Source organism: Falco peregrinus, chromosome 4 (genome assembly GCF_023634155.1).
Source record: "Falco peregrinus isolate bFalPer1 chromosome 4, bFalPer1.pri, whole genome shotgun sequence".
Classification (NCBI taxonomy): Eukaryota; Metazoa; Chordata; class Aves; order Falconiformes; family Falconidae; genus Falco; species Falco peregrinus.
In genome coordinates, this window is record NC_073724.1 from 97,955,368 (window position 1) to 97,978,086 (window position 22,719).

A 22,719-nucleotide genomic window follows, 5' to 3' on the forward strand; every position below is an offset into this window, starting at 1 on the left:
ACCATCCACCAGATCAGTTAATATATTGTGCTTCAAAAATGGCAAAAATCACCTACCTTTAGTAAAAGCACTCCAAAGTCTTTAGACCACTTTAATAGCTAAAGGGATGTGATGCAACAAAACTCAATACCAGACCTCAAGGAGGTGTCAGAGGTGACTTTACCTACCTTCCTAATCAAGTTGATTCTACCCACTCACTTTTGTATTCACTTATCTACAAATACCACGACAAGCACACCAAATTCATCTGTTCAAGACTTGTGTCTGACACAGAGGACAGGAGATTTCAGCTGTTACATCCTCACTGTGTGTTACTACAACATATTGTGAGTTTTTATGATTCTCAAAGACAAACTGTTCTTTAGACAGGCCTTTTATATCCTTTAGGTATCAACAGCTACTAAGTCATTGCTTCCCATCAGCTCAGTCTACTTATTCTGGGTATCCTTGGAGCTGTAGTCTATCATCCTGTTAGGATGACAGGAGGAGGAGTGGCACATACAATTTAGTTTAACCTTGCTGGTGTCTTCCATTATGAAAGCACAGGTTGAATCAATCTGCTGTTGAAACATAGAATCACAGACGGGTTGAGGTTGGAAGGGAGCTCTGGGGATCATCTGGTCTAACTTCCTGTACTCAAGCAGGGCCACCTATACAGCAGGCTTCCCAGAACCACATCCAGATGGCTTGTGAGATATCTCCAAGGATGGAGACTCCACAACCACTCTGGACAACCTGTGTCAGTGCTCGGTCACTCTCATAGTAAAAAAGTCTTTCCTGATGGTCAGATGCAATTGACTATCCAAGTGCTTGCCTTGAGGCCTTTATGTAAATCAGACATTCCTCACTGTTTTTTAGTTTTATTGCTGTCCATAATGTCCTTGGTTTTCAATGCAGGTCAGTCTCTTAACATTCCTCCACAGCCTCATGATGCTTTTACACATCTGTTTTCACTCAATATTACACTTATATCAGTCTCAACAGTTCTGTTACTAGTCCATATCCAGACTGAAGAGCTGAAGATTCATCAACTATTCACATGCCCCTTGTAGACATTTTATTGTGATTAATGTATACTACCTTTTTATTATGCAGACTGCTGATATTTTAAAATGAATAATGAATGAGCTCATTCTGGTCTAACTCATCTTAGATTTTGTGACTGATGGTCTACTACTGTATATAAGGAATCAGTTATGGACTGTTACACTAAGATGACAATTGCTATGTAAAAAAGCAAAACATTTTCCTTCTAAGGCAGATTGGGACATAATCTGTTATTGTAACAGAATTTACATGTAATGCAAAGGAGAGTTTAAAACTGGTGTAAGGATAGCAACTACAACCAAAAGATTTATGTGTCTATTCTGAGAACATCGATTTGGAGTAGATGCTTCTGAAACAGAAATAAATGGATATTCCAGAGGCCTGAATATATTCAGTCAGTCATTTCAAAGACAGAGTGTTTAAAAATGTAAGACTTCTGAATTATTGTTATTATTATTATTACTATCATTTCAGAAAAGAATTATGAGAAAACACAACAAGGCCATGTGACTGCAAAATAAGTAAATATGCTAAAGTAAGACCTGAAGCAGAGTTTAATACACAGTCAAGGTAACAATAAATAGGCAAAACATTTCACACAGGAGATTTTGGCTTCTTTTATTCCAGGCAAAGGATGTACATCAAGCTGATTTTTTTTCTGAACACTAAGAATTCTAAACATCAACACCTTTCGTGTCAGTTTTGTTGCCAAATTTACTTTGTTCCTAGGTGACTGCATTTTTCTTTTGTTCTGCAGGTCTTTTGGTGTTATTTCTTTTCTAGCAGGTAAAGAAAACTGTCTTATCACCAAGACAGTTCAGAAACAGAATGCAAATAAAATATCCTACTGTATTAGATCAGAGACAGTCAAACTAACATCAGCCATTCTGTCTGATGATAATCAGAACTGATGACAGACAAGAAAATGGGGATAAGGGACCACAGAGCAGACTATATTAATCTTTTTACTGATGCTACATCATTTTCAGGCTATCCACAGAAGGAATCTTCTCTCTGCTCAAATTTAACAGTTCTTCAACAGCTAGACAGACGTTTATACTGCTGACACTCAGCCTCAGCAAAAGAAATCTATCCCACTATTTTAAGCTGTTTGAATACATCTTTTCCAATGTTTGGAGCTCTGAGTCATCCAGGCAGTGTTAAAAAATTAAATTCTGGACCACCAAAACTGTTTCATAACTGGGAATTCTAAAATTCTGTATTTATAATTTTGTACTTAGAATTATTCCACATTTCATCTAAAAACCCATTCAAGCACATTCAAAAGAAAGTTAAATATCTAGATTTTTATTTCACCTTAGACCCGTCAAATCTTCCAAGTGTTTCTAGCAGCTTTACAACTTGTATTCTTGTATCTTCTTCACAGAAGAAAATCCATGAGGAGTTCCTACCATAGGTAACAGAGAAGCTAACAAAAGAAATTAACATTTTACTAACAAACTGGCTTATGAGCAGAATGATAGACTCAACCCACATTCCCCAAAAATACTTTGCAATCAATTATTTACTCAAACAGAAACTGGAACTTTTACTGCTTAGAATTACATATCAAAGGACTACAGTAAATGGATGAAGATATTGCCTCTGCTGCTATCTATTTATATAGCACCACTTATTCCAGAAAGAAAGGAATAGAGATACATAAAGAACGTCTGCTTAGAGATGTATAGTACTATAGGTCTAATAGCCACCTATGAATTCAGAAGTTTATAGACAGCAGTTTAAGTTACCTTCCCCTCTGTACCTTAACTTTCTACCAAGAAGCCCCACTGCTGGGCATCTAACACCATTGCAACAATCATGAAAATGCTTAATGACAGGTTCTCTCACAGCTGTTTTGATACTGATCATCCCCAACCTAAAAGCCTTATTAGCTTTTCCAGTACAATGAAACTACACAGACTGAAGGGACTCCCCTACCTTCCTCAAAGCCAACGCTAATCTCAAAGCAGGATATCAGACTCCTTCAGAAATGTCTCATACCTTATTTCTCTACAGCTCCCAGCTTAATTCTTCCAACACTTAACAAAAAAAAAAGGCCTTATTAATTCATGACACACACAAAAAAAATCCCAGTCTTTACCTGTCTAGTTTCCTTTGCAGAGCTTTTACATTGATTAATTAAACAAATCATCTGAGAAGAGGGATAAGAAAATTAACACCCATAAACATCACATATTTCCTCCTCTACAGCACTGTCTACAGATAAAATTAGCAATGGAAATAAACAGCAGAAATTTAAGTCAGCAAAAATAATCTGAAAAGGGCAATAGGATCACTTATATTTTAGGGAATGGTATTTGAGTAAAAAACAAAACAAAACACACCAAAACCCAACACCAAACCCACCATCTGAGAACTACTTATGCTAGAACATGTGATACCTTCTTCCTCTGTAGGTCATTTAATTACATGCTAGAAGCACCAGATGGTCACCAGGTGCTGAACTAGTTGTCTTTTTCCATCTGGGACAAGTCATTGTGCTGGCTTGGGCGGGATGGAGTTAATTTTCTCCACAGTAGCTAGCATGGGCCTGTGTTTTGGATTTGTGCTGAAAACACTGTCGATAACACTGGGATGGTTTAGTTCCCGCTGAGCAGCGCTTACACAGCACCAAGGCCTTTTCTGCCTCTCACGCTGCCCCACCAGTGAGTGGGCTGGGGGTGCACAAGAGGTTGGGAGGGGACACAAGCGGGACAGCTGACCCCGACTGACTGAAGGGATATTCCATACCACATGACATCATGCTCAGCATATAAAGCTGGTGGAAGAGGGAACGAAGGAAGGGGATGTTCAGAGTGATGGTGTTTGTCTTCCCTAGTAGCCATTATGTGTGATGGAGCCCGACTTTCCTGGAGGTGACTGAGCACTTGCCTGCCAATGGGAGGCCGTGAATGGATTCTTTGTTTTGCTTTGCTTGTGTACACAGCTTTTGCTTTACCTATTAAACTGTCTTTATCTCAACCCACGAGTTTTTTCACTTTTATCCTCTGATTCTCTTCTTCATCCCACCGTGGGGATGAACGGGCAAGCATCTGCGTGGGGCTGAGTTGCTGGCTGGGGTTAAACCATGACAGTCATCTTCCTATAACACCACCTTTCCTCTGTGTCTTGCAACAGTATTTGATTATTCACTGCTTTCTGCTTACGATACTTAATCTGCTAAACTATAATAGCCAGAAAAACTCACGATCCATTCATCCCTTTAGTTTATAAAAGCATATGCTTGTTGCCTGCTCAACACTGAAAGCTGAGCAAGTCTTTGCCATTCAAGCAAGCAAACAAGATACAATCAGCTGGGAAAGACGCTTCCTAGCTGTTCCTTCTAAAACTTGCCAAACAAGTACAGAAAGGGCATCAGACACCCTCACGTTTTTACAAATGTATAGTACTCAATGCCTTGTGAAGACTGAAGGCTTTTCTCTCATGCTTTAGTGCTCGGCTAGAACTTCAGGAGATAAATACCTGGATTTACATGAAAGCAGGTGGATGAAGGGCAAGGAGAAAACACTAGAATGACCCCCACAAGAATTACTGCATCCTGTGAATACAGCACCTATAAGTTCACAAAAAGAATGATTTGTTCATCTAGCTATTGATGGACAAACAGAATTATTTTCAAGGCTAAGTATTTAAGTAAGGCCTGCAGAGAGTCTTAAGCAGACCTCACAGCATACACATTTGGAGTTCAGATTCCAAGGAGTCATTAGAGTTACTCTGACAAAGATCCAGTTTTGGGGCAATAATTTAAAAAAGGGGTTTCTTCTCAGCTTAAAGAACATGGTTACTGAGAAGAAATGCAGTGGGCCTTCTTGAGACAGTAAAGGTACTGCGTCATAAAACATCCATTGATGTCTTACAATTACATCTTCTGAAATGAACTATTTTGTCCAAGTTAACCTGTGCCCAAGAACTAAAAATTAAGAATTGTCATAACTATTGAAGCCTCCTTAAAAATGTTAACAACTAAAGAACTGAGGAAAGCCATTCTTCTGAGAGCAGTTTTCTGACAAGAATGCATCATTTATATCACAATTCTGAGCATCATCAGCTGCTGCAGAATGGGCTGATCTCCCTTCTTCTTCTTCTGTCCGTTGAAAAAACTAAACAGTACAAGCCTCACAGCACTGATATACTTCTAAACTACTCCATGTCTTCATTCTGCCAAAAGTGGTAAGTGAAACAGCAGACACAAGGAAATTCATATCCCAGAACTCTCAAGATGGAAATCCTCTACTTATAATTCCTCTTCCAATTTCTGAAGAATTTTCTTCTGCTTTATCACACAAATGAGCATTTGTATTTTTGCTTTTGAGTTTTGCTATCTTGTAAGAGATGCATCTGTAAACCCTGTTACCAAGACATAAATAATTCAGAAGACGAACCACTAGGTCATTGAAACAGGAGCTAAGAAGGAAAAACAAAGATGATTGATAGTTGCAACATCATCTTCCAGTTTTTTCAATTTACTTTAATTCTCCTTTTGCTCCTTTTCACCGTTTACATGTATTTCAAAGATAGCTACTATACAAGCATATTTTCATGTTCCTACACACACAGAAAGCAATAGAAAGCAGACAGAAAAGCATCCTGTCCTGCAACCACTCTGATACAAAAATCTCAAAACAAAAGAAAAACATCCTCTGGAGTAACTCAAATTATATTAGCTAAGTTAAACCTCAAGAGGCTCCAGAGCCTCTGGCATCAATTTCAAATGCAAGTTTTAGGCAAATGATAGCCTGCAGCACCACGTAGCTTAAGGACTTTCTGAAACAAGAATCATTGCTTCCTGACAGCTTGCGACATACTACTGTGTAAATGCAGCCTGTCTTCCTTGGAACCATCTGCATAAGCTAAGAAGAAAACATATTTGAGATCACCTATCTTTTCTGAACATACTAAAATGAAAACTGGACATACAAGCTTCTAAAAAGATGTTGAAATCTACACTTTTTCACTAGAGAGGCATACCACCTCTTAGAAACACTGTATGCAACAAAAGACAGAAACCCCAAAGAGGTATTATTAAAGATTTTTTTTAAAACTATTTATCCACCTCATTCAGCCAAGTAATCTGAGAGGTCAAAAGTTCTAAAATACCTCACACCTTACACTGTGAGAAGTGGGGACCAAACAGGAAAATACACATTTCAAAATGGTATTTCTTTTGACTAGTTTACTTCCTTAATAATTTTAAAACCCACAATCATTTGAAGAAGGTAATTGTTCAGTTACGTTATATTATTGCGTTCTTTAATTTAAAATAGTTTTTTTTGATTTAATTAAATTTAACAGAAAATTGCTTTGGAAAACCAAAAAAAAAAAAAGAAGTAAAGAAAGAAAGAGAAAAGGTAACATTGCAACTCTCATTCAAAAACTTTACTTCTGAAAAAGAGAGATCTGAGTAATGAATATTTGAATATTTATATTCTTGGTTACAAAAAATTCTGCAAAAAAACCTGGCATTCATCACACTTACTCTCTCATTAATGGTAATATTGTCCATGCACCTTCATGCCCGTCCATCTGATGAATAAGCAGAACCGTAGGTAATTCCTTTAAGAAAAATTAAAATATTTCCATTAAACTTGCATTATATGTGCTTTTTTTCCTAAACTAAACCAACTAATCTTAAAAAGTATTACTCTGGAATGATTACTTAGTTCTTCACTGTTTTTAACCAGCAAGTAGCCCGGCAGAATAGATGATACAGGATGGTACAAAAATGATGTAATGCGCAATTTAGGGAAAGTGCTTCTCCCAGCCCGTAATTTCTTAACTCTCTATTAGATATAAAGCTAATAGTCGCAAAGTTAAATGTTTTGTATAGGTCCTATGTAGTAAATTAAGCAACATATCATACTCCTTTATGGTATCATAAAATCCCATACTGTAAAGAAAGACTTATAAATAATGTAGCATATTCTACAAAGGCTTCCATTGGACAATCATGTTACACAGAGCTTATGTGAGAATTCTCACACTTTACTTTGCTGAGTTCAGCTTTAACCTGTCACACTAACATCATGACAGAAACCCATGGGTTTATGCAAACGTGAAAATGAGGAGTTAGCATTTTTTCTTCCTGAAAAATCAAAGCAGCTTCCTACAAAGGAAAATATTTTCTAAAATTTCTTTAGTTTTTTGTTACTTGAAATGTCTTCAGTGTGGCAGATCCTGAAGTCTAGCAGACAAGCTATCATTCTGGGGTAGTTCCCAAGAAAACACCCTTCCAACATGGTCCTCTAATAAACCAAACTGCCTAATTTGTAATGCATGTAAAGAGTGTGTGAGAGAGATATATTCTGTACTACATAGGCAGTAGCACTGTTTGCATGTGTGTGTGTGTGTGTATCAGGCAACAGGGAGGCCAGCAGTCAACTACTGGATACACTAAGTGCCTAAAGCTACTGAGAGGATCCACAACGTGTGCACATGTGTGTGTGTATGTGCAGGAGCACCAGCAACTGGAATGGAACTGTGAGCCATACAGCAAGCCTCACCTGCCCACATGCTGGCAACTGCGGAGACTGGGTATGCAAGACTAGCAATGCGTAGATTGTCAAAGACCAGCTCTTGGAGGCATCCATACTGTAGAGATGTATATTTACATATACACATTCCCTGAAGAGGCTCTCATCCTGACCAGCCAGAAAAGTGAAACAATGTCAGGCCATTGAGCAGTTTGTGTTTGTGGGAGTGCTGTGGTTTCTGCATCAATCTACATTGATGACCATGCATATATGTACATATATTGTGTGCACGTGTGCTTACTGGGAACACCTGCTCAGCCCCGCTACTGGCTGGACCTGCAGCAGCCTTGCCTCTGTCAGGCTAGCAGATTCAGCAGCTCCAACGAAAAACCATCTTGATCTGTCAAGGTCCTAATTCCTTTCCATTTACACCATGCATATGCCAAACATTTCTCTTTGATGAATGCTTCTCATGAATATAAGTCAATTCCATTAACATAAAAGTCACATTTAAACAAAACAAATAAAAAATATTATTTAAGAAAAGCTGCAAGATAAAGTTCACACTGCTTGCTGACTCTGTTAAGTTTAAATCCTTTTTAAAGGCAGCTAAGCACAGCACCTAGAAATACATAAACCCTCCAAACTTAATATGCTAAAGAAAACATCTCTACCACTTTAAAGAGTAACTGTGTGTCTCAGGAGTGTATTAACCCTATCAAAAATAATTATCTACTGTTTTAAAAATATGTATGCTATTGTCAATGACCCAAATGAAAAAGAAACTATACCAAAATTCTAACTTAAAACAGCATATTCACCTGCACCTAAAATATCAGTGGTTCTGGTTTATAGTTCTATTTCAAGCCAAATCTACCAGACATGTTTCTGTTTAGTTTCAATTTATTGCAAAACCAAGAAGTCCAGAGGTTTTTAGTGGAAGTGGCAAATCTTTGTAACAGTATGCTCAACATCTGGTATTTCACTAAAACGTAACCACAGTAAAACCATAAAAATGTTTGTTTATGGGATTGCAGATAGGAAGACAAAAGGGCAAACCACTGTCTTTACAAGAACATTCATTTTTACAAGCATACAAATCCTGCAGTTATGCTAGTATTTGTATGTGGCCACGTATTTCATGTACAAGAGGAGCCAGAGATAAAAGTAGTTAACATATTCAGTGTCTATATCATACTAAAGGCCAAAGTTGCAATCATTTTAGATAGAAACATTTGTCCATGCAAGAGATATGAAGTAAATTACAGAATCTAAGTAGCTGTACCAAATACTCAAGTATTTCCACTTTAACACAAAAAAATTCCAACTCTTCCCTTTGTGCAGATCAAAGGAGTAATGATAAGCAAAATACACTCTTTCTTAAGATAAATCTGATACTTTTGCAACATGTCTTTTCTTTTTGACATTCTCATAACCACGCTCTACCCAACTTCCTCTAAAACATGAAAATACATGCCCTGTAAATATCTTCCCTTCCACTCATCTCTAATAATGCATCAATTCCAATTTGATGTTTAAAACACGCTATACAGGTAAAACAGCCTCTTACAAAAATACAGGAGGATCTCTGTTGCTTTTCCTTTCTCATTTTATGTATTTTCACTCTGAACCTAGTGGAACGGGGCTACCCATTAATTTTATTTATCCTACCTTCAGTACAAGGACAGAAATAAGGCAAAATGTACCTGATGTCAGCTTTGGGGAGTCAAAGAGCACGTGCAGTCTAGCTTCCATGTATCTCATAAAACTCTCCTACAAATGCATCCCATACCTTGTTCTGTATTCACTGGTTATTTTATCTTGAAACTATTGTTTCCACAGTTACAGAGCCAATATGCTTTCATGCATATTAACCCTTCACATATGACACATGTCAAATTAAATCTAAATAGATTAATCACTTTTGAAGACCAAGAAACTACCACCTTCCCCACATTCACAACTCAGCTGACTAAAAGGCCAAAACGAAAAAATGTCATCACTTGTGATCTAGAAATATACTATAAGATATTTTTACCCCAAATACCACCTACTATATCAGCACAGTGAGAGCAGTAATACCTGCCACATTATAATTGCAAACTCTACACAAACAGAAAAACTACGTGTGAATAAAGGGGTTAGATCCACGTCTTCAAACAACTTCGGCACACCCTCGTGCATACCTTTAAAATCACTTAGTACTATTTATACAAGTACAAAAATGCTAGTGACATGCTCAATTTCACAACAAATCAACAGCAGAAATGAAATCAAACTCTGGTTCTTGAATCTAAACATTAAAAGTCCTCTTCATTAACACATGAACAACCTTGGGGAAACAGCACATTCAGTGAAGACAAAGATAATTCAGGATAAAAGAATTTTTAAGAAATAGAATTGCTAACCTGAAATGAATATCTGAAATCTTTTCATACTACATGCAACCTCATATTCATCTACCAAAGCCTCTATGAGAAATGCACAGTTTACAGAGAACAAACCTGTATGGTGTAAAGACAAAGGCTAAGATTTCATAGACTACAAGGCCAAAATTGACCTCTGTAAGCACCCAGGAAGGCAGAGATCATCCCAAGATAAAACAGGATTTCCAGAGCCACAGCCAGGTCACATCCTCTAAGACCTGCCTTGCAGAGCTGCATTTGTTTTGTTTTCCTGCAGAATGGAGTCCACCAAATTTCATCGAAGCATAACTAAACCTTGCCCTAAGCATATGGTTTAGTGAGAACATGCGCTTAAGAACATAATTCAAACTGAATGTTGCTCACCACTATTTATTCTATGACCTATGTGACATAATATTGCAAGTACCACATATACACAGATGTGGAAATGCGGTAAAATGTAAAACATGACAATAATATGTTTATTATTGTATTACTGAATCACCTGATCACAGCAATCACCAAACTTATAAAACATTATAGAAAAATACAGTAGTGTATTGGAATCTGCTCTTAATAGGTCTAGTATATTGGTATCTGCAGGTGTCTTGCACATATCCCTGTGCTTTGTATAATAAACTGCCTAATGCAACCCAGGACTGGGAGACAGGAGTGGGGAATCTAAATCCTAGACACTGTTGTTGAATCACACAGCTCCCAAATTGGAAATATCTTCCTAGTTTTTGCTCTACATGCTCTACAAGCACTTAACGTTTTCCCTACTTTTTTATCTTCTTTTCAGAAATTAATCCTAAATTCAGAGCTAGTCTATCTATCTTCTTCTCAGCCCTCCCTTAGGAGGCTAAATAAGCCAAACTCTTCCTGTCATCTGACTACTCTGACAAAGTAAAGCTGTGGAATACACACTGAAGTCTCCCTACAGCTTTATTTTCATAAACATACCACTTCTGTAGACACCCTGAAGGATTTCTAAAATGACAAGAAGTAAGAGCAAGTCCCCTATGTCTACACCCAGTACGTCAATTTGCTAGGAATTGCCTGTCAAATACTACACTGTACACGACATCTTCTCCATATTCCAATGCTAAAATGTTGAAAACTACAATATACATTTCAAATATTTTCCATGTTTTAAAGACCTAAGTATCAATATTTGTCAGAGCATCAAGTCCAAGAATCCAGAGCCAAACATTATTTCAGTATATCCCTTGAAATAAAACCCACAAATGATTTAAAGTACTATTTTACAATACATCTGTAACAAAAGTACTTTGTTTCTGTTTAACAAGTCAGTTATTTGGGAGCTTCTCCAAGATGGTCATGACCTTTTCAACCTTCGCTCTATTTCTCCCTTTAAGTTGTTTTCATAGAATCATATAATAGTTTGGGTTGGAAGGGACCTTTAAAGTTCATCTAGTCCAACCCCCCTGCAATAAGCAGGGACATCTTCAACTAAATTAGGTTGCTCAGAGCCTCGTCCAACCTGACCTTGTGCGTTTCCAGGGATGGGGCATCTACCACCTCCCTGGCCAACCTGTTCCAGTGTTTCACCACCCTCGTCATAAAAAATGTCTTCCTTGCATCCAGCCTGAATCTACCCTCTTTAGCTTTAAAACCATTACCCCTTATACTATCACAACAGACCCTGCTAAAGTTTGTCCTCATCTTTGTTATACTATCACAACAGACCCTGCTAAAGTTTGTCCTCATCTTTGTTATAAGACCCCTTTAAGTACTGAAAGGCCACAGTAAGGTTTTAAAAAACCCCATGTTGGTTGCAAAGCATAATATCAAATAAAAAGGCATTTTGTAGTCCTTCTGCTCCTCAGGAAGCCTGAAGTAATAAAGTATAATCTGCTATTTTCCATTAGAGAGAATCTCTACTTCTGTTCTACCCTCAGATGCCTGGTGATCATTTTAAAGAAGAAACGAATTTTTGTAATCTAGTATGTGCAGTTTCAAAGGGTTCAGGCGAAGGCCACAGCAGTACCCTGCTTTCATAAACCAAGAGCAAGATGCTGTTAAGTCTGTCATCAAATGATCTTACATTAAAGAAAAGATGGTAACATTTACTCAATCATGTGGAGGTAGAAACTGCAACTTAAGAAAATTATTTGAAGTATTCCTGACTAACTTCAGATAAGAGGGAAAAAAAAAAAGAAAAAAAGAAAAGTTTTAATGAAGAGGAAGTAAATTCCTTTTTCCTACTGTACATTATATTGAAATCCTCAGAACACAGCTTAGCTGCCAGAAAATAGACTTGAATGTATAACCAAAGCACTGACTCCTCTGTGCTTGCACACTAGATTCAACAACTCTTTGCCTGGGAAAATAGCTACAGTACATATTTGTAAGTGAAGGGAATTTTTAAGGCAGTTAGCTGGTACAATAATCCTTATGCAATAACTTATTTAATCATCGAAAAGAAGTCTTTCTACTACAATGTATTTCTGTCTCAAAAACCTGTAATTATCACTGATGTAACTTTTTCAAGTAGGAAAAATGCTGATAGCCACTCATTTTTTATTTTACTGGGTTTTTCTTCAACAATGGTGGAAGTAAATTTCAGCAGGCATATTACAGTGTTACCAATGTTAACTTGCTGCCTAGCCTTCCCGCAATTAGAAAATCAGTAAAAGGTCCAGTTATCGAGAAAGAATTCATCTGTTGTCAGTAATAATCAGTGTTAATTTGGTTTGAATTATGTTTATGTGACACCACAGATTTTCCTCAGCCACTAGTACAAACAACTGTCCTGCAGCAAAGTGCAAAGCAGACTTACGTGCTTATGTTTTCCGTTATCAGGAGCACTAAATGTGTCAACATCAACACAATTGCTTCCAATCTTGTAGATGAAAACCTGACTAGATCATGATTCCAGATGACCAGGACATGAGAAAACTCAAACTACTATGTTGAAAATATACATATTTTTTCAAAATATACATTCATCAACAAATGAATAACGCACCCCCCAATTAGTCAAAAAGCATAAACCACATCTAATTTCATCTCTTTTACTCTAGACTGGGCTACATGTTTCAAAGATCAAAATGAAGTCCTGAATCTTTGATTAGTGCTTGCTGATAGAGTTGTCAACTCCTGACTTTTCAAACCGAACAATATAAAAAAATAATTCCATTCTTGTAATTATGGAGATGTGAATAACATTCAGTTGTATCAATTCATTTCAAAATTATTATCATAAATCTTAATACCTACAAAAAAAGACTTGATTACTAAATAAATTTCAAATCTAACCACAAGATTGAGACCTAGACCAAAAGCAGCTCCTACTGCTTCCTAACACAACCTCATATATTCAGTCTAGGTTAGTCCATTTTTGTGCGTTTTTTCCTACTCACCACATTATCTTGCATCACGAGTGCACACATTTTGTTCCTTTGGGATGAAACTAAACCAAAGGATGTGCTGCAACTGCTAATGGACGTCCAGTCCATAGAACCAGGTCAGAACTAGTCCAAAGTAAAACTCTGAAACATTATGGAACATGAGCACTAGCACCTCAGCAACAACTGCACTGCTCTACACGTTTGCTCCTATTGCACTGCACTACTTGATAATGTAGAAACAGTCCAGATAAGCAGTATGGCACAGCTGCTGCTTTTCAGTTAACCAGGATTTAATAAAATAGTAATAAAAGTTACATGGAGTTTAAGTCAGTCTAATATTTAGTTTAAGCAGCAGTCTGAAATTTGAAAACTAAGACTTTAAATTTGCTAATTAAAAAGTTACAATTTTCATTCAGTAAAAGAATACTTAATCAATGTAAGAGTTCTCACCAATTTACTCTGCATTTAATTTTCTTTTTCCTCCCCTAGAATTCACTATCTTCCCTGTTCTGTTCTTTTGAGAGTTAGTGATCACCCACATCCTGAAGCAAGTCTTATTTTGTAACAAAACAAAAAAGATGTGGAAAAATCTGGAAAATTTTTGAGTGCTTATTATAATAAATGATTCCAGAGATAGGCATAATGAGCCAATAGTCTAGAATGACAGCAATATATTGCAGTAAAGTGCCATTTGTTTGCTTATCACTTGTGTGGATAAAAAGCAGTGAGGAACACTGTCTTCACAGGTCCCAGTTCACAAGAATTCCTAATAAAAGCAATCATACAGAAGACAGATGTGGCATACAATACCAGCTATTATTCTTGAAAGTAGGTATTAATGGTGAACCATAATAATTATGCTGCCAACTGATATGAATAACATCATTTAGAACGTTTAAGATAGGACTTTATTACTGTGTCTGATAATAGTGTGCAAAGTGAGTTTTTACTTAAAAGCATAATCTTCCTCAGTCAGAACAAACACATAAAAACATTTCAACAACGAAATTAAGCCATATATGGGGTTCCCTTGATTCTTTTCTTATTAGCAGGCTGTCCTTTCAAAATCTATTAAGTCTTTTCTAACATTGGATGGTTTGTAAATTCCACGTGTCATACACACAAATGGACGACGGTTTACTTCTGTCTTGTGCTCTTCTCTCCCTTTAATCTATGGAAAAATATAAGCTATTAACATTCAACTTTTTATAGCAATATCTATGGAAATTCTTAGCCTCACAAAGTTTTAAGTGTTTTCATTTCTTAGTAGATTTTTATATTCACAGACAAATAAGCCTGGAGCATCTTTCACTGACAGCAAGTTCAAGGCAGTCACCTCCCTAGTTAATGTGATACATGGGGCAGCAGGTCCCTCCCACCCTTAAAGTGGTGTAAAAGTAAACCTAAAATACATTTTTTCTAACTAAGGAAGAAAGGAAGAAGAGAAGCATCCAGAACAGCAGAGCAGAAAGAAGCTTCCACAAGGCAATAAATATGGTAGATGTGTTTCAAGTATTAGTATAAATGCTCAGGATAACTTACAAGAGCAAAGAAACCTGTCAACAGGTATGGGTTTTAAGGGTTTAAATCTGATGATTTAGTAATTCTAGTCCCACATATACTTGAGAGCAGTGAATATGGCACTCTATTCAAAGATGGCTGAGAATTTTAACATAGCAGACAGCAGCCACAGTGGAAGAGGAAACTTTAAACCAATCTCTTATTCTTTACTATAAAGATAAACCTTAGTGAAATTGTCTTGTTCAAATCCTATTATGTATGCAGAGACTGCTGCAGAAGAGACTGAGAGGCACCTTCGCCTAAAGCACTTTAAACTTCCCAATTTCATGTATATATTTTGCAGTGAGATAAGAAGTCATCACTGTGAGGTGACAGATCCTAGTTTCTACAGAAATGTGGTTACCAGATATTTGACTGGGAAAAGCAGATATATAAAAACAGTATATGATGTGTGAGGCAGGGCTGAGAGGAGCCCATTCATCACTACTAAAACATTTAAAAGATCTTATTAGTGCAGAATTATCCAACTTCTACAAATTCCTTCAAATGTACTGAATATCTATTATGGGAAGATGATCATATTCACCTTCCAGCATTACAATGTAGGTAACTTTCACAGTTTTAATAGTCAATGGGCTAGACATCAATTTTGCTATTAATAGCCTAGTAATTGTCAGAAAGATTCTGGTACCTTTGCAGAATGAGAAGGAAGGGCATATCAGAAAGTCAGAGACCAAACAAAAGAAAAAGGTAAGAGAACAGCTCAAAGAAAGTAAAGACAAAAAAAAGTCCTGCAAGATAACCCTGAAGAGATTCAAGACAACTCTGAAATACATTTTCAAAACTAAATAGTAATTTTGTACACTTTTCATGAAACACATTCAAAAGGTTTGATTTTCAGAACTTAGAGGCACCTCACCCTTCAACATATCCGAGTTGAGAAGCATCTCAGAAGCTGAGCACCCAAATAGTGAGGTCCCAAAATAAGCAGGCAACATTTTAAAATGCAAATCCTAAAATAAATTAAGCATTATGAAGACAAACTATGGACTTAAGAGGAAAAAAAAATTACCCAAGAACATGTTGATATCAGAAAAAGTATCACTTGTTAGCTTACATACATCAGAAAACAAACAAATGCCGATGTTAATACTGATAAGGAAGGGGAAATGTGAGCTTCATACACTAACCACTTAAATGCACACACCTACTACAAGGCAAGGCTTTTTTATACTGCAAGCTCTACTCACATAATAAAAGTGAAGTTTTATGGACAGATTTGTAAAATAAGCATAAATATGAACGTTTTGGATGATGTTACAAATAGAAGTCAGACAAAAGCAAAAGGGAAGAGAAGAAAGGTTGGATAAAATCAAGGTCCAATGAAATTTAGAGGAATCTGAAATTGAGGGCATCTGAAATACTACATTAATCCATCACTTTGTCTTCTGTCTTTTTAACAAGAAACACAAATTATACAAGGCATAAATATGCATGTTTTGGAGAAAATTCAACTAATATGGCAATATTTAGGTGTTCATCTTTTAAATGCAAAATATTGTTTAAAGTGGAGGGCAGGGGGAAGAAAAGGACAAAGAAATCTTGTTTCCAGAACTTTTTCTTCATAAACCAGAGATTATACAGGGCTTTTAGTAGTTACTGGTACTGCCATCTCACTCAAGCAATACAGACAGAAAAAAGCATCACAAAACAACACATACTGGGTACTGTGATACTTCAAAATTTTTGGACAAGGATTTGTGTGGTTTCAGAACATCACCAGTAACAGCTGGAACTTCTTCCTTCCTCTCTTTCACAGCAGTACCATGTTCCCCAATACTCAATTATTTTTGAGTCCATGAGGGACTCCCTGCAGGGACTTCACTTCTTTTGAGAAAGTAAGAGTGCCAGATGCTCCAGATACCCCACAAGCACCTCTGCCCTCACCACAGAGAAATGCAGGACTTGTCATCTCAACAAGATACCTTCACACAGTCTATTGCCAGTCACGTGCCAGATTCATCATTTTGCTGTGGCAGAGTCCTGCTGATCAATCAAAGACTAGTAAGACCTGGGCCAAGTACAGTGGTGTACAAGATTAGTATCACAGATGTCATGCCAGTTTCTTCCCCAAAGCTCTGGTATAGACTGGCATCCAATGTTTGTTCTACAAAGAGGGAAAAACAATGGAAAGCTAATAGAGAAAGTATGCTAAAGAGCCTAATAAAAGATAATAAATAAAGATAATAAAAAAATAATAAAGAGATAAACTTTTACATCTTAAGGAATAAACATTTTAAGAACTATGGTGATAAGCACATTTAATGAGGCTACAGGATTTATTTGACATGACTAAATCCTTGCAGAAGAAAACTGTTGCTAAGAAGAAAACAGATGGCACACTAAAATTTTACAAAGAAAAAAACCCACTAGATCTAATAACACTGTGAAATAAAATAATTTCAAGTTACGCATAAAACATCCCTGTTCTAACTGAAAAAACAGGGTAGATCTTGATATTGTGGAAAACCTGCCATAAAGATTAACTGTTGTAGACATGGAAATGGAGGGGCAGGACAGAATGTAGCTCAATGCTTCCCTTAAATATCATCAGGTAAACCGTGTTAAAACTGCAAGATCTAAAATGAATCACTTGATCAGTGTCAGCTGGAAAACAGCTTCCATGTCATGGGAAGCTATTATAGGAGGGAGAGGAGGAAATAGGGTTTTCAGACTAGAATCTATAATTTGAGCAAGTAATCTGGAAGTTGAGGCAACAGATATATTATGGATTGCACTGCATTTATGGTAGTAGTTTTGAAAGGTCTCAAGCAAATTACGTCTATGAATATTTTGTCTGAATATACAGATCAGTTTAAAGACAACCCAGATGCAGTGAATGAGCAATCCTTCCACTAAATTTTATAACCACAACATTATGAAAATGCATGTGAGCATTGCAGTAAGGGAACAGTTCAGACCTACTCCAGGAACCGTTGGGAATTTTTAGCTGTAGAGCTTGTTGTTGATCAGGAAGAGGAATGTATGCCTATTCATTCGTGAAATACATCTAACATGGAATAAAGTAAGGAAAGAACTACTACAGGCCAAGAAAAACCTAGATATATTTTCAGAGTTGTTTCCATCGTAGCCTGATAGTATTTAAAAAATCTCTTTCAGGTGAGATACAGATGTCAGAATTCATTGCGGGAATAGTACCAAACAACAACAGAGGAATACTTAAACAGGCTTTTGGACAACAGAACTTCAGCTAGCTTCACTCCAGCGTCTGAAATGATACGTGGAAGCAGAGCTAGGAAGAACTTCAGAGAACATTAGTTCACCCAGAACAGGAATGCATGTCCCACTGGCAAATTAGGAAAAAAAAGATACAGTTTACAAATTCCCTGAAAGTAGTCTCTCACAGATGGCCAAAACATGAGCAGGAACAATTTGGAGAGAGATCATTTCAGATAGGAATATGGTGATGGCTTAACATATACACATTAAAATTCAAGCAAACTAATTATACTTCTTTTTCCCTCTCCATCACTTTAACAAGAGATCTTCCATATTACTGAAATAGCGCAGTGCTGCCATCAGTACAGCCTAGGCAATTAAAAGTAACAGATTTTTAAAGCACACAAGCCATGCTCAACAATTGGCACTTTGGCAACAGATATTGTGGCCATGAATCTAATGACATAATAAGATAAAGCTGAGATAGGCACCAGAGGCTTTCAACCTTATAGTAGCTAGATACTGAGTTACAGCCAATGTATGTTGGAAGAGAAAAATAGAACCTTCTGTAGGCATGATTCTGTAAGATAACAAAAGGGACTGAACTTCTGAGGCACAGACTACTGGCATCATTTTCGCTCCTGCTGTGCTTCAGGAAACAGGATTTTTCAAAATTGTTGTAAATAAACAAGAATATAACTATAGGATGCTCCTAACATTTGTCACCTATTTTCATGCTAGCCAAACTGGAAACTGGGAGACTGACGAAGAAACAATATTATGAACATTTAATGAAGATGTTAACTAAATCAAGTATTTAATTCAAGCTACATAATATGGAGATTTTCTATGTACAGTTCCACACTTTTGATTGTATTTGTTTCTTTTAAATTGATGTCAATAATCACTACAGTAATAGTCCTCAAACTCACAAATAAGCAATATTCCCCTTGATATGAAGGGATAATTTAAATCTATGAAACTTCTATGAGAAGGCAAAAAATATGGGATTTTGCTCAAAACAAACAAAAAATACTGCAAATCATAGTTTACAACACTTCTATAAAACAGAGGTCATAGTTCACATCATTTATTATTCATACAGAAATATGTGATGCTAATTTTCGTTTTCCAATACTCCATGGTACCAGTCTTAAAATCTTATCCTTACATTCTTGGTTTATTGTTGTTTCTAGTTTTTTTAACTCTAATCAACAGTACTAATCTGCTGTATTTCTTCTGGTTAATATACATAGCATACCATTTAATTTCTAGGTTTTTCAGGAAAAATAAGTTTCCTGAACATAATGAACTGACTGAGGGTATTTGATATAAGAACCCTCAAAGACAAAACAAGCAAACAAAAAAACCCCACAGGCATTTACTCTACCAGACCAGTTTCCATAAAGAAATACACAGACTTTTGCCTTCAAAACAATGTCACCATCCAGGCAACTGAACAGCATTAAGTGCATCTAACAGTATTTCAGCTAAAATATATCAGTTTTCAAAACCTGAATTTTACCTGTTTTCTAGTCTTAAACATAACAACCAAAAAGTAATCCTGGTTTTAAAATTTTTTAAGATGACAGAAAGGGAACAGACCCAAATATTATCATTTCACACTCTTGACAACTTCCTTATTCTTATCTGGTGTTTCCCTAGGAACGCCTAGTTTACAGAGCTTCTTAAATGCTCAGAAATGTCAGAAAATTAAGGAAATTGGTAAAAATCTTAAGGAATTATCTTCATTGCTATGTTCTAACTTAAGCATTTTGGTTACTTTTCAATAAATAGCTGTGGAATATGCTTTTAAGTATGAAAGCAATACCAACGTCTGCTGGTGACTGGAACTACAGATGAGTTTCACATGATGGAAGTGTTGTAAATACACAGTGAAAGAAAATACATTGACAAATTACTTGTAAAGATTAATGTAAAATACGTATGGATGATTTAATCAATTTTAAAGCAACAAATCTACCAGCTGGCTTCCACTTCTCATTTTAAAACAGCAAAAAGTAGTAACTAATGAATTTTTATGGACTAAACATCTATTGTCTGGTCCTGTGACAACAGGCAAGTGAACCTGATGATTCAGTTGATCCAGTCCTTTGTTTCTACACAGCAGTTGTCCTTTAAAACACAAGGATTTAACTTCCTTTGCTGAGAGTAATTGTTACATATGTATTCTTTTTAATGAAAAATGTCAACTTCAACTGTTGATGTGTAGGATTGCAGAGATCTTCTCTCCCTTCTGCAATAATTAGCATTATTGGGTCATGCCTCACAGTGGCCTACAGTGGCACCATGAGTTAACAAAAACAATCAAGACCTACCAAGTACATGCTGGCTATGCTCATTTTTTTTCCTACACATTGATGGCTTTCCCCTTCTCCCATATTTCAGGTTTGAGATTTTTGGTGTGATGTATTTCCAGCCTGCCTCTCTAAGATTCCATGAATGCTGTTTAAACAGGTACCTCTTAATACTGAAAAAGCATCACCATTTCAGCATTCCCATAAAGGAATCTCCTTAATTAGACAATAAACTTTTTTAAAAGCCAGTTCAGTTTGCTCAAAGCAGAAGTATTTACAGATACAATTATTTGATTACAAAAAGGATTCTAGCTCTCTCCCATAAAACATGCCTAAATTTCTGCCTCACTGAAACTATTTATACTTCCACTTACTGTTCTTTTCATCATCATATTCTGCAACATTACAGAATCAACGAAAATCCTTGTTTTTAACAACTGAAGCCATAATCCTCTTTGTATACACTGTATCTGAACATTTGTCTCAATCCCAAAGAGGACTCAGAAAGAGCAGAACTCTGCAGAACAAAGGCTGTTCACATGAACTGATTTCATTAAGGGATTAAAAATTGCATTTAGAATGGATTTAATTACAGCAGGTCTGATAAGCTTGGATAAATGAAGCCTGAAACATCCAGGAATCTGATTTAAGCACTCCAGGGATAAGATACATAAGACAATTTAAATCAGACTTCTTCTGCCTCTACAACAAAGAACATGGAATTGAAAAATAGGTCAAATAACCTCACAGCAAGCTATTTCATATCAGGTGATGTGTGTGCTTCTTACTTTTGTTTTATTTTTATTAAAGACAAAGAAAATAAAGCACTGTTTATGTTTATGTCCACTTAAATTTCAATGTAAGTTTCTTAAAAACCTCTTCCCTCTAGGCTAATACAAGTAAAATTTCTATTAGTGTCAGGTTAAAGTCAGACTTATACAACATGCAGCTCCCAGGCCAGCATGGCCCACCACCAGGTGAGAGGGTTCAGTCTACAGCGGGGTGGCAGAGGAACAAGGAGTAGTTAGGGAACACCACAGAGGGAGCCAATGCTGATGTGGGCAAGAGAAATGTGGAAGACTATTGCTGTAGGAAGTACGGAATCCTGTGTTAGGATTTTCATGTTCACACACGCTGCTACTCTATTGCCACAATGCTACAGTTGTGCAATGAAATTCTGACAAAATCTAAATTACAGCACCTACATTGGCTCTAACAAAATACTCACCTAAAATTATTCAATTACTTAAATGAGTATGTTTTCCATTTCATAAAGAAAATATTTTTTTTTAAAAAAGCACACTACAGTCATATTGGAAAACTGTATTTTTCAAAGTCTGTCTTGTTAACACTTTTGCATCAAATGCCATCCAAACAAAAACAGCTGTTATACGAAAAGGTAGAAAGTTCAAATTAAAATTATTTAGTGATATATCACAGCATACAATCAGTAAATACCCAGTGGAACAGGTTTTTTTATAAGCACACAGAAGACAATCACCAAAAGGAATAAAATAGATTTGAAAAAAGGCATAATGGAAAATGGTATTTTTAGTAAAATGCAGTAAAAACATACATAACAAGGTGCAATCTATTTAATCTAAACATACCTTTCCAAGATCTGCAGCCTGATTTAAAATATCTCTTTTTAGATCTTCTGCTCTCTTGGAATGAAAAGAATTACTTTGACTCTGGATGATAAATACAATTTCTTTTAATTCTGTGAACCAGAAAATAAGAAGATTTAAAGACAAAAGAAGTTATTTTCAGTTTTGCTCCCAAGCTAGTAAGAACCCAGGTGTGTGTGGAGAGGGGAATCTATTACATAGCAAACTATTTCTTTAGTTATATAAACACTTCATGAAATAGTAAGAAGGCATAATTTAACATACAAAAAAACCCCAAAGCAGTCCTTTTAAGAATAAACGTATAAAAAGCATGACATGACTAGGAGATTTGCAGCAGATCTTATGGACACCATTAACAGTAGCCATATTCATGAAGTTGCTTTTTCTCCAATACACCAGCACTCCTTATTACCAGAGTTAAAAGGTGTCAGTCACAGTGTAGCATCTCCCCTCACTGGGCAATGCATGAACATGACTCAGAAAAGATGATTCCTCAACAAAGAGCTTAAAACCCTAACCAAAACCAAACATCAGATGGAGAAAACCACACATGAGAATGATGAGGTAATACTCTTCTATCTAATACAACAGCATCAACATTTCACATGTGGCTTCACAGTGTTTAAAGGCACCAATGTTAAGAAGTTTCAATGGGAGAGGAGACTGAGAATTTTAAATGAAAATAATGAAGT

At 36.3% G+C, this 22,719-nt stretch overlaps 1 protein-coding gene across 1 annotated transcript in view; it reads right to left on the reverse strand.

The window, feature by feature from the left end:
- Positions 1 to 22,719, reverse strand: part of B3GLCT (beta 3-glucosyltransferase) — a 69,844-nt gene that overhangs the window by 28,364 nt on the left and 18,761 nt on the right. The window contains exons 4-6 of the mRNA XM_055802332.1: positions 22,010 to 22,119; positions 6,548 to 6,624; positions 2,365 to 2,476 (exon numbers count right to left, since the gene is read on the reverse strand). Coding sequence (XP_055658307.1) covers positions 2,365 to 2,476; positions 6,548 to 6,624; positions 22,010 to 22,119 — 299 coding nt within the window. The remainder of the gene's footprint in view (positions 1 to 2,364; positions 2,477 to 6,547; positions 6,625 to 22,009; positions 22,120 to 22,719) is intronic.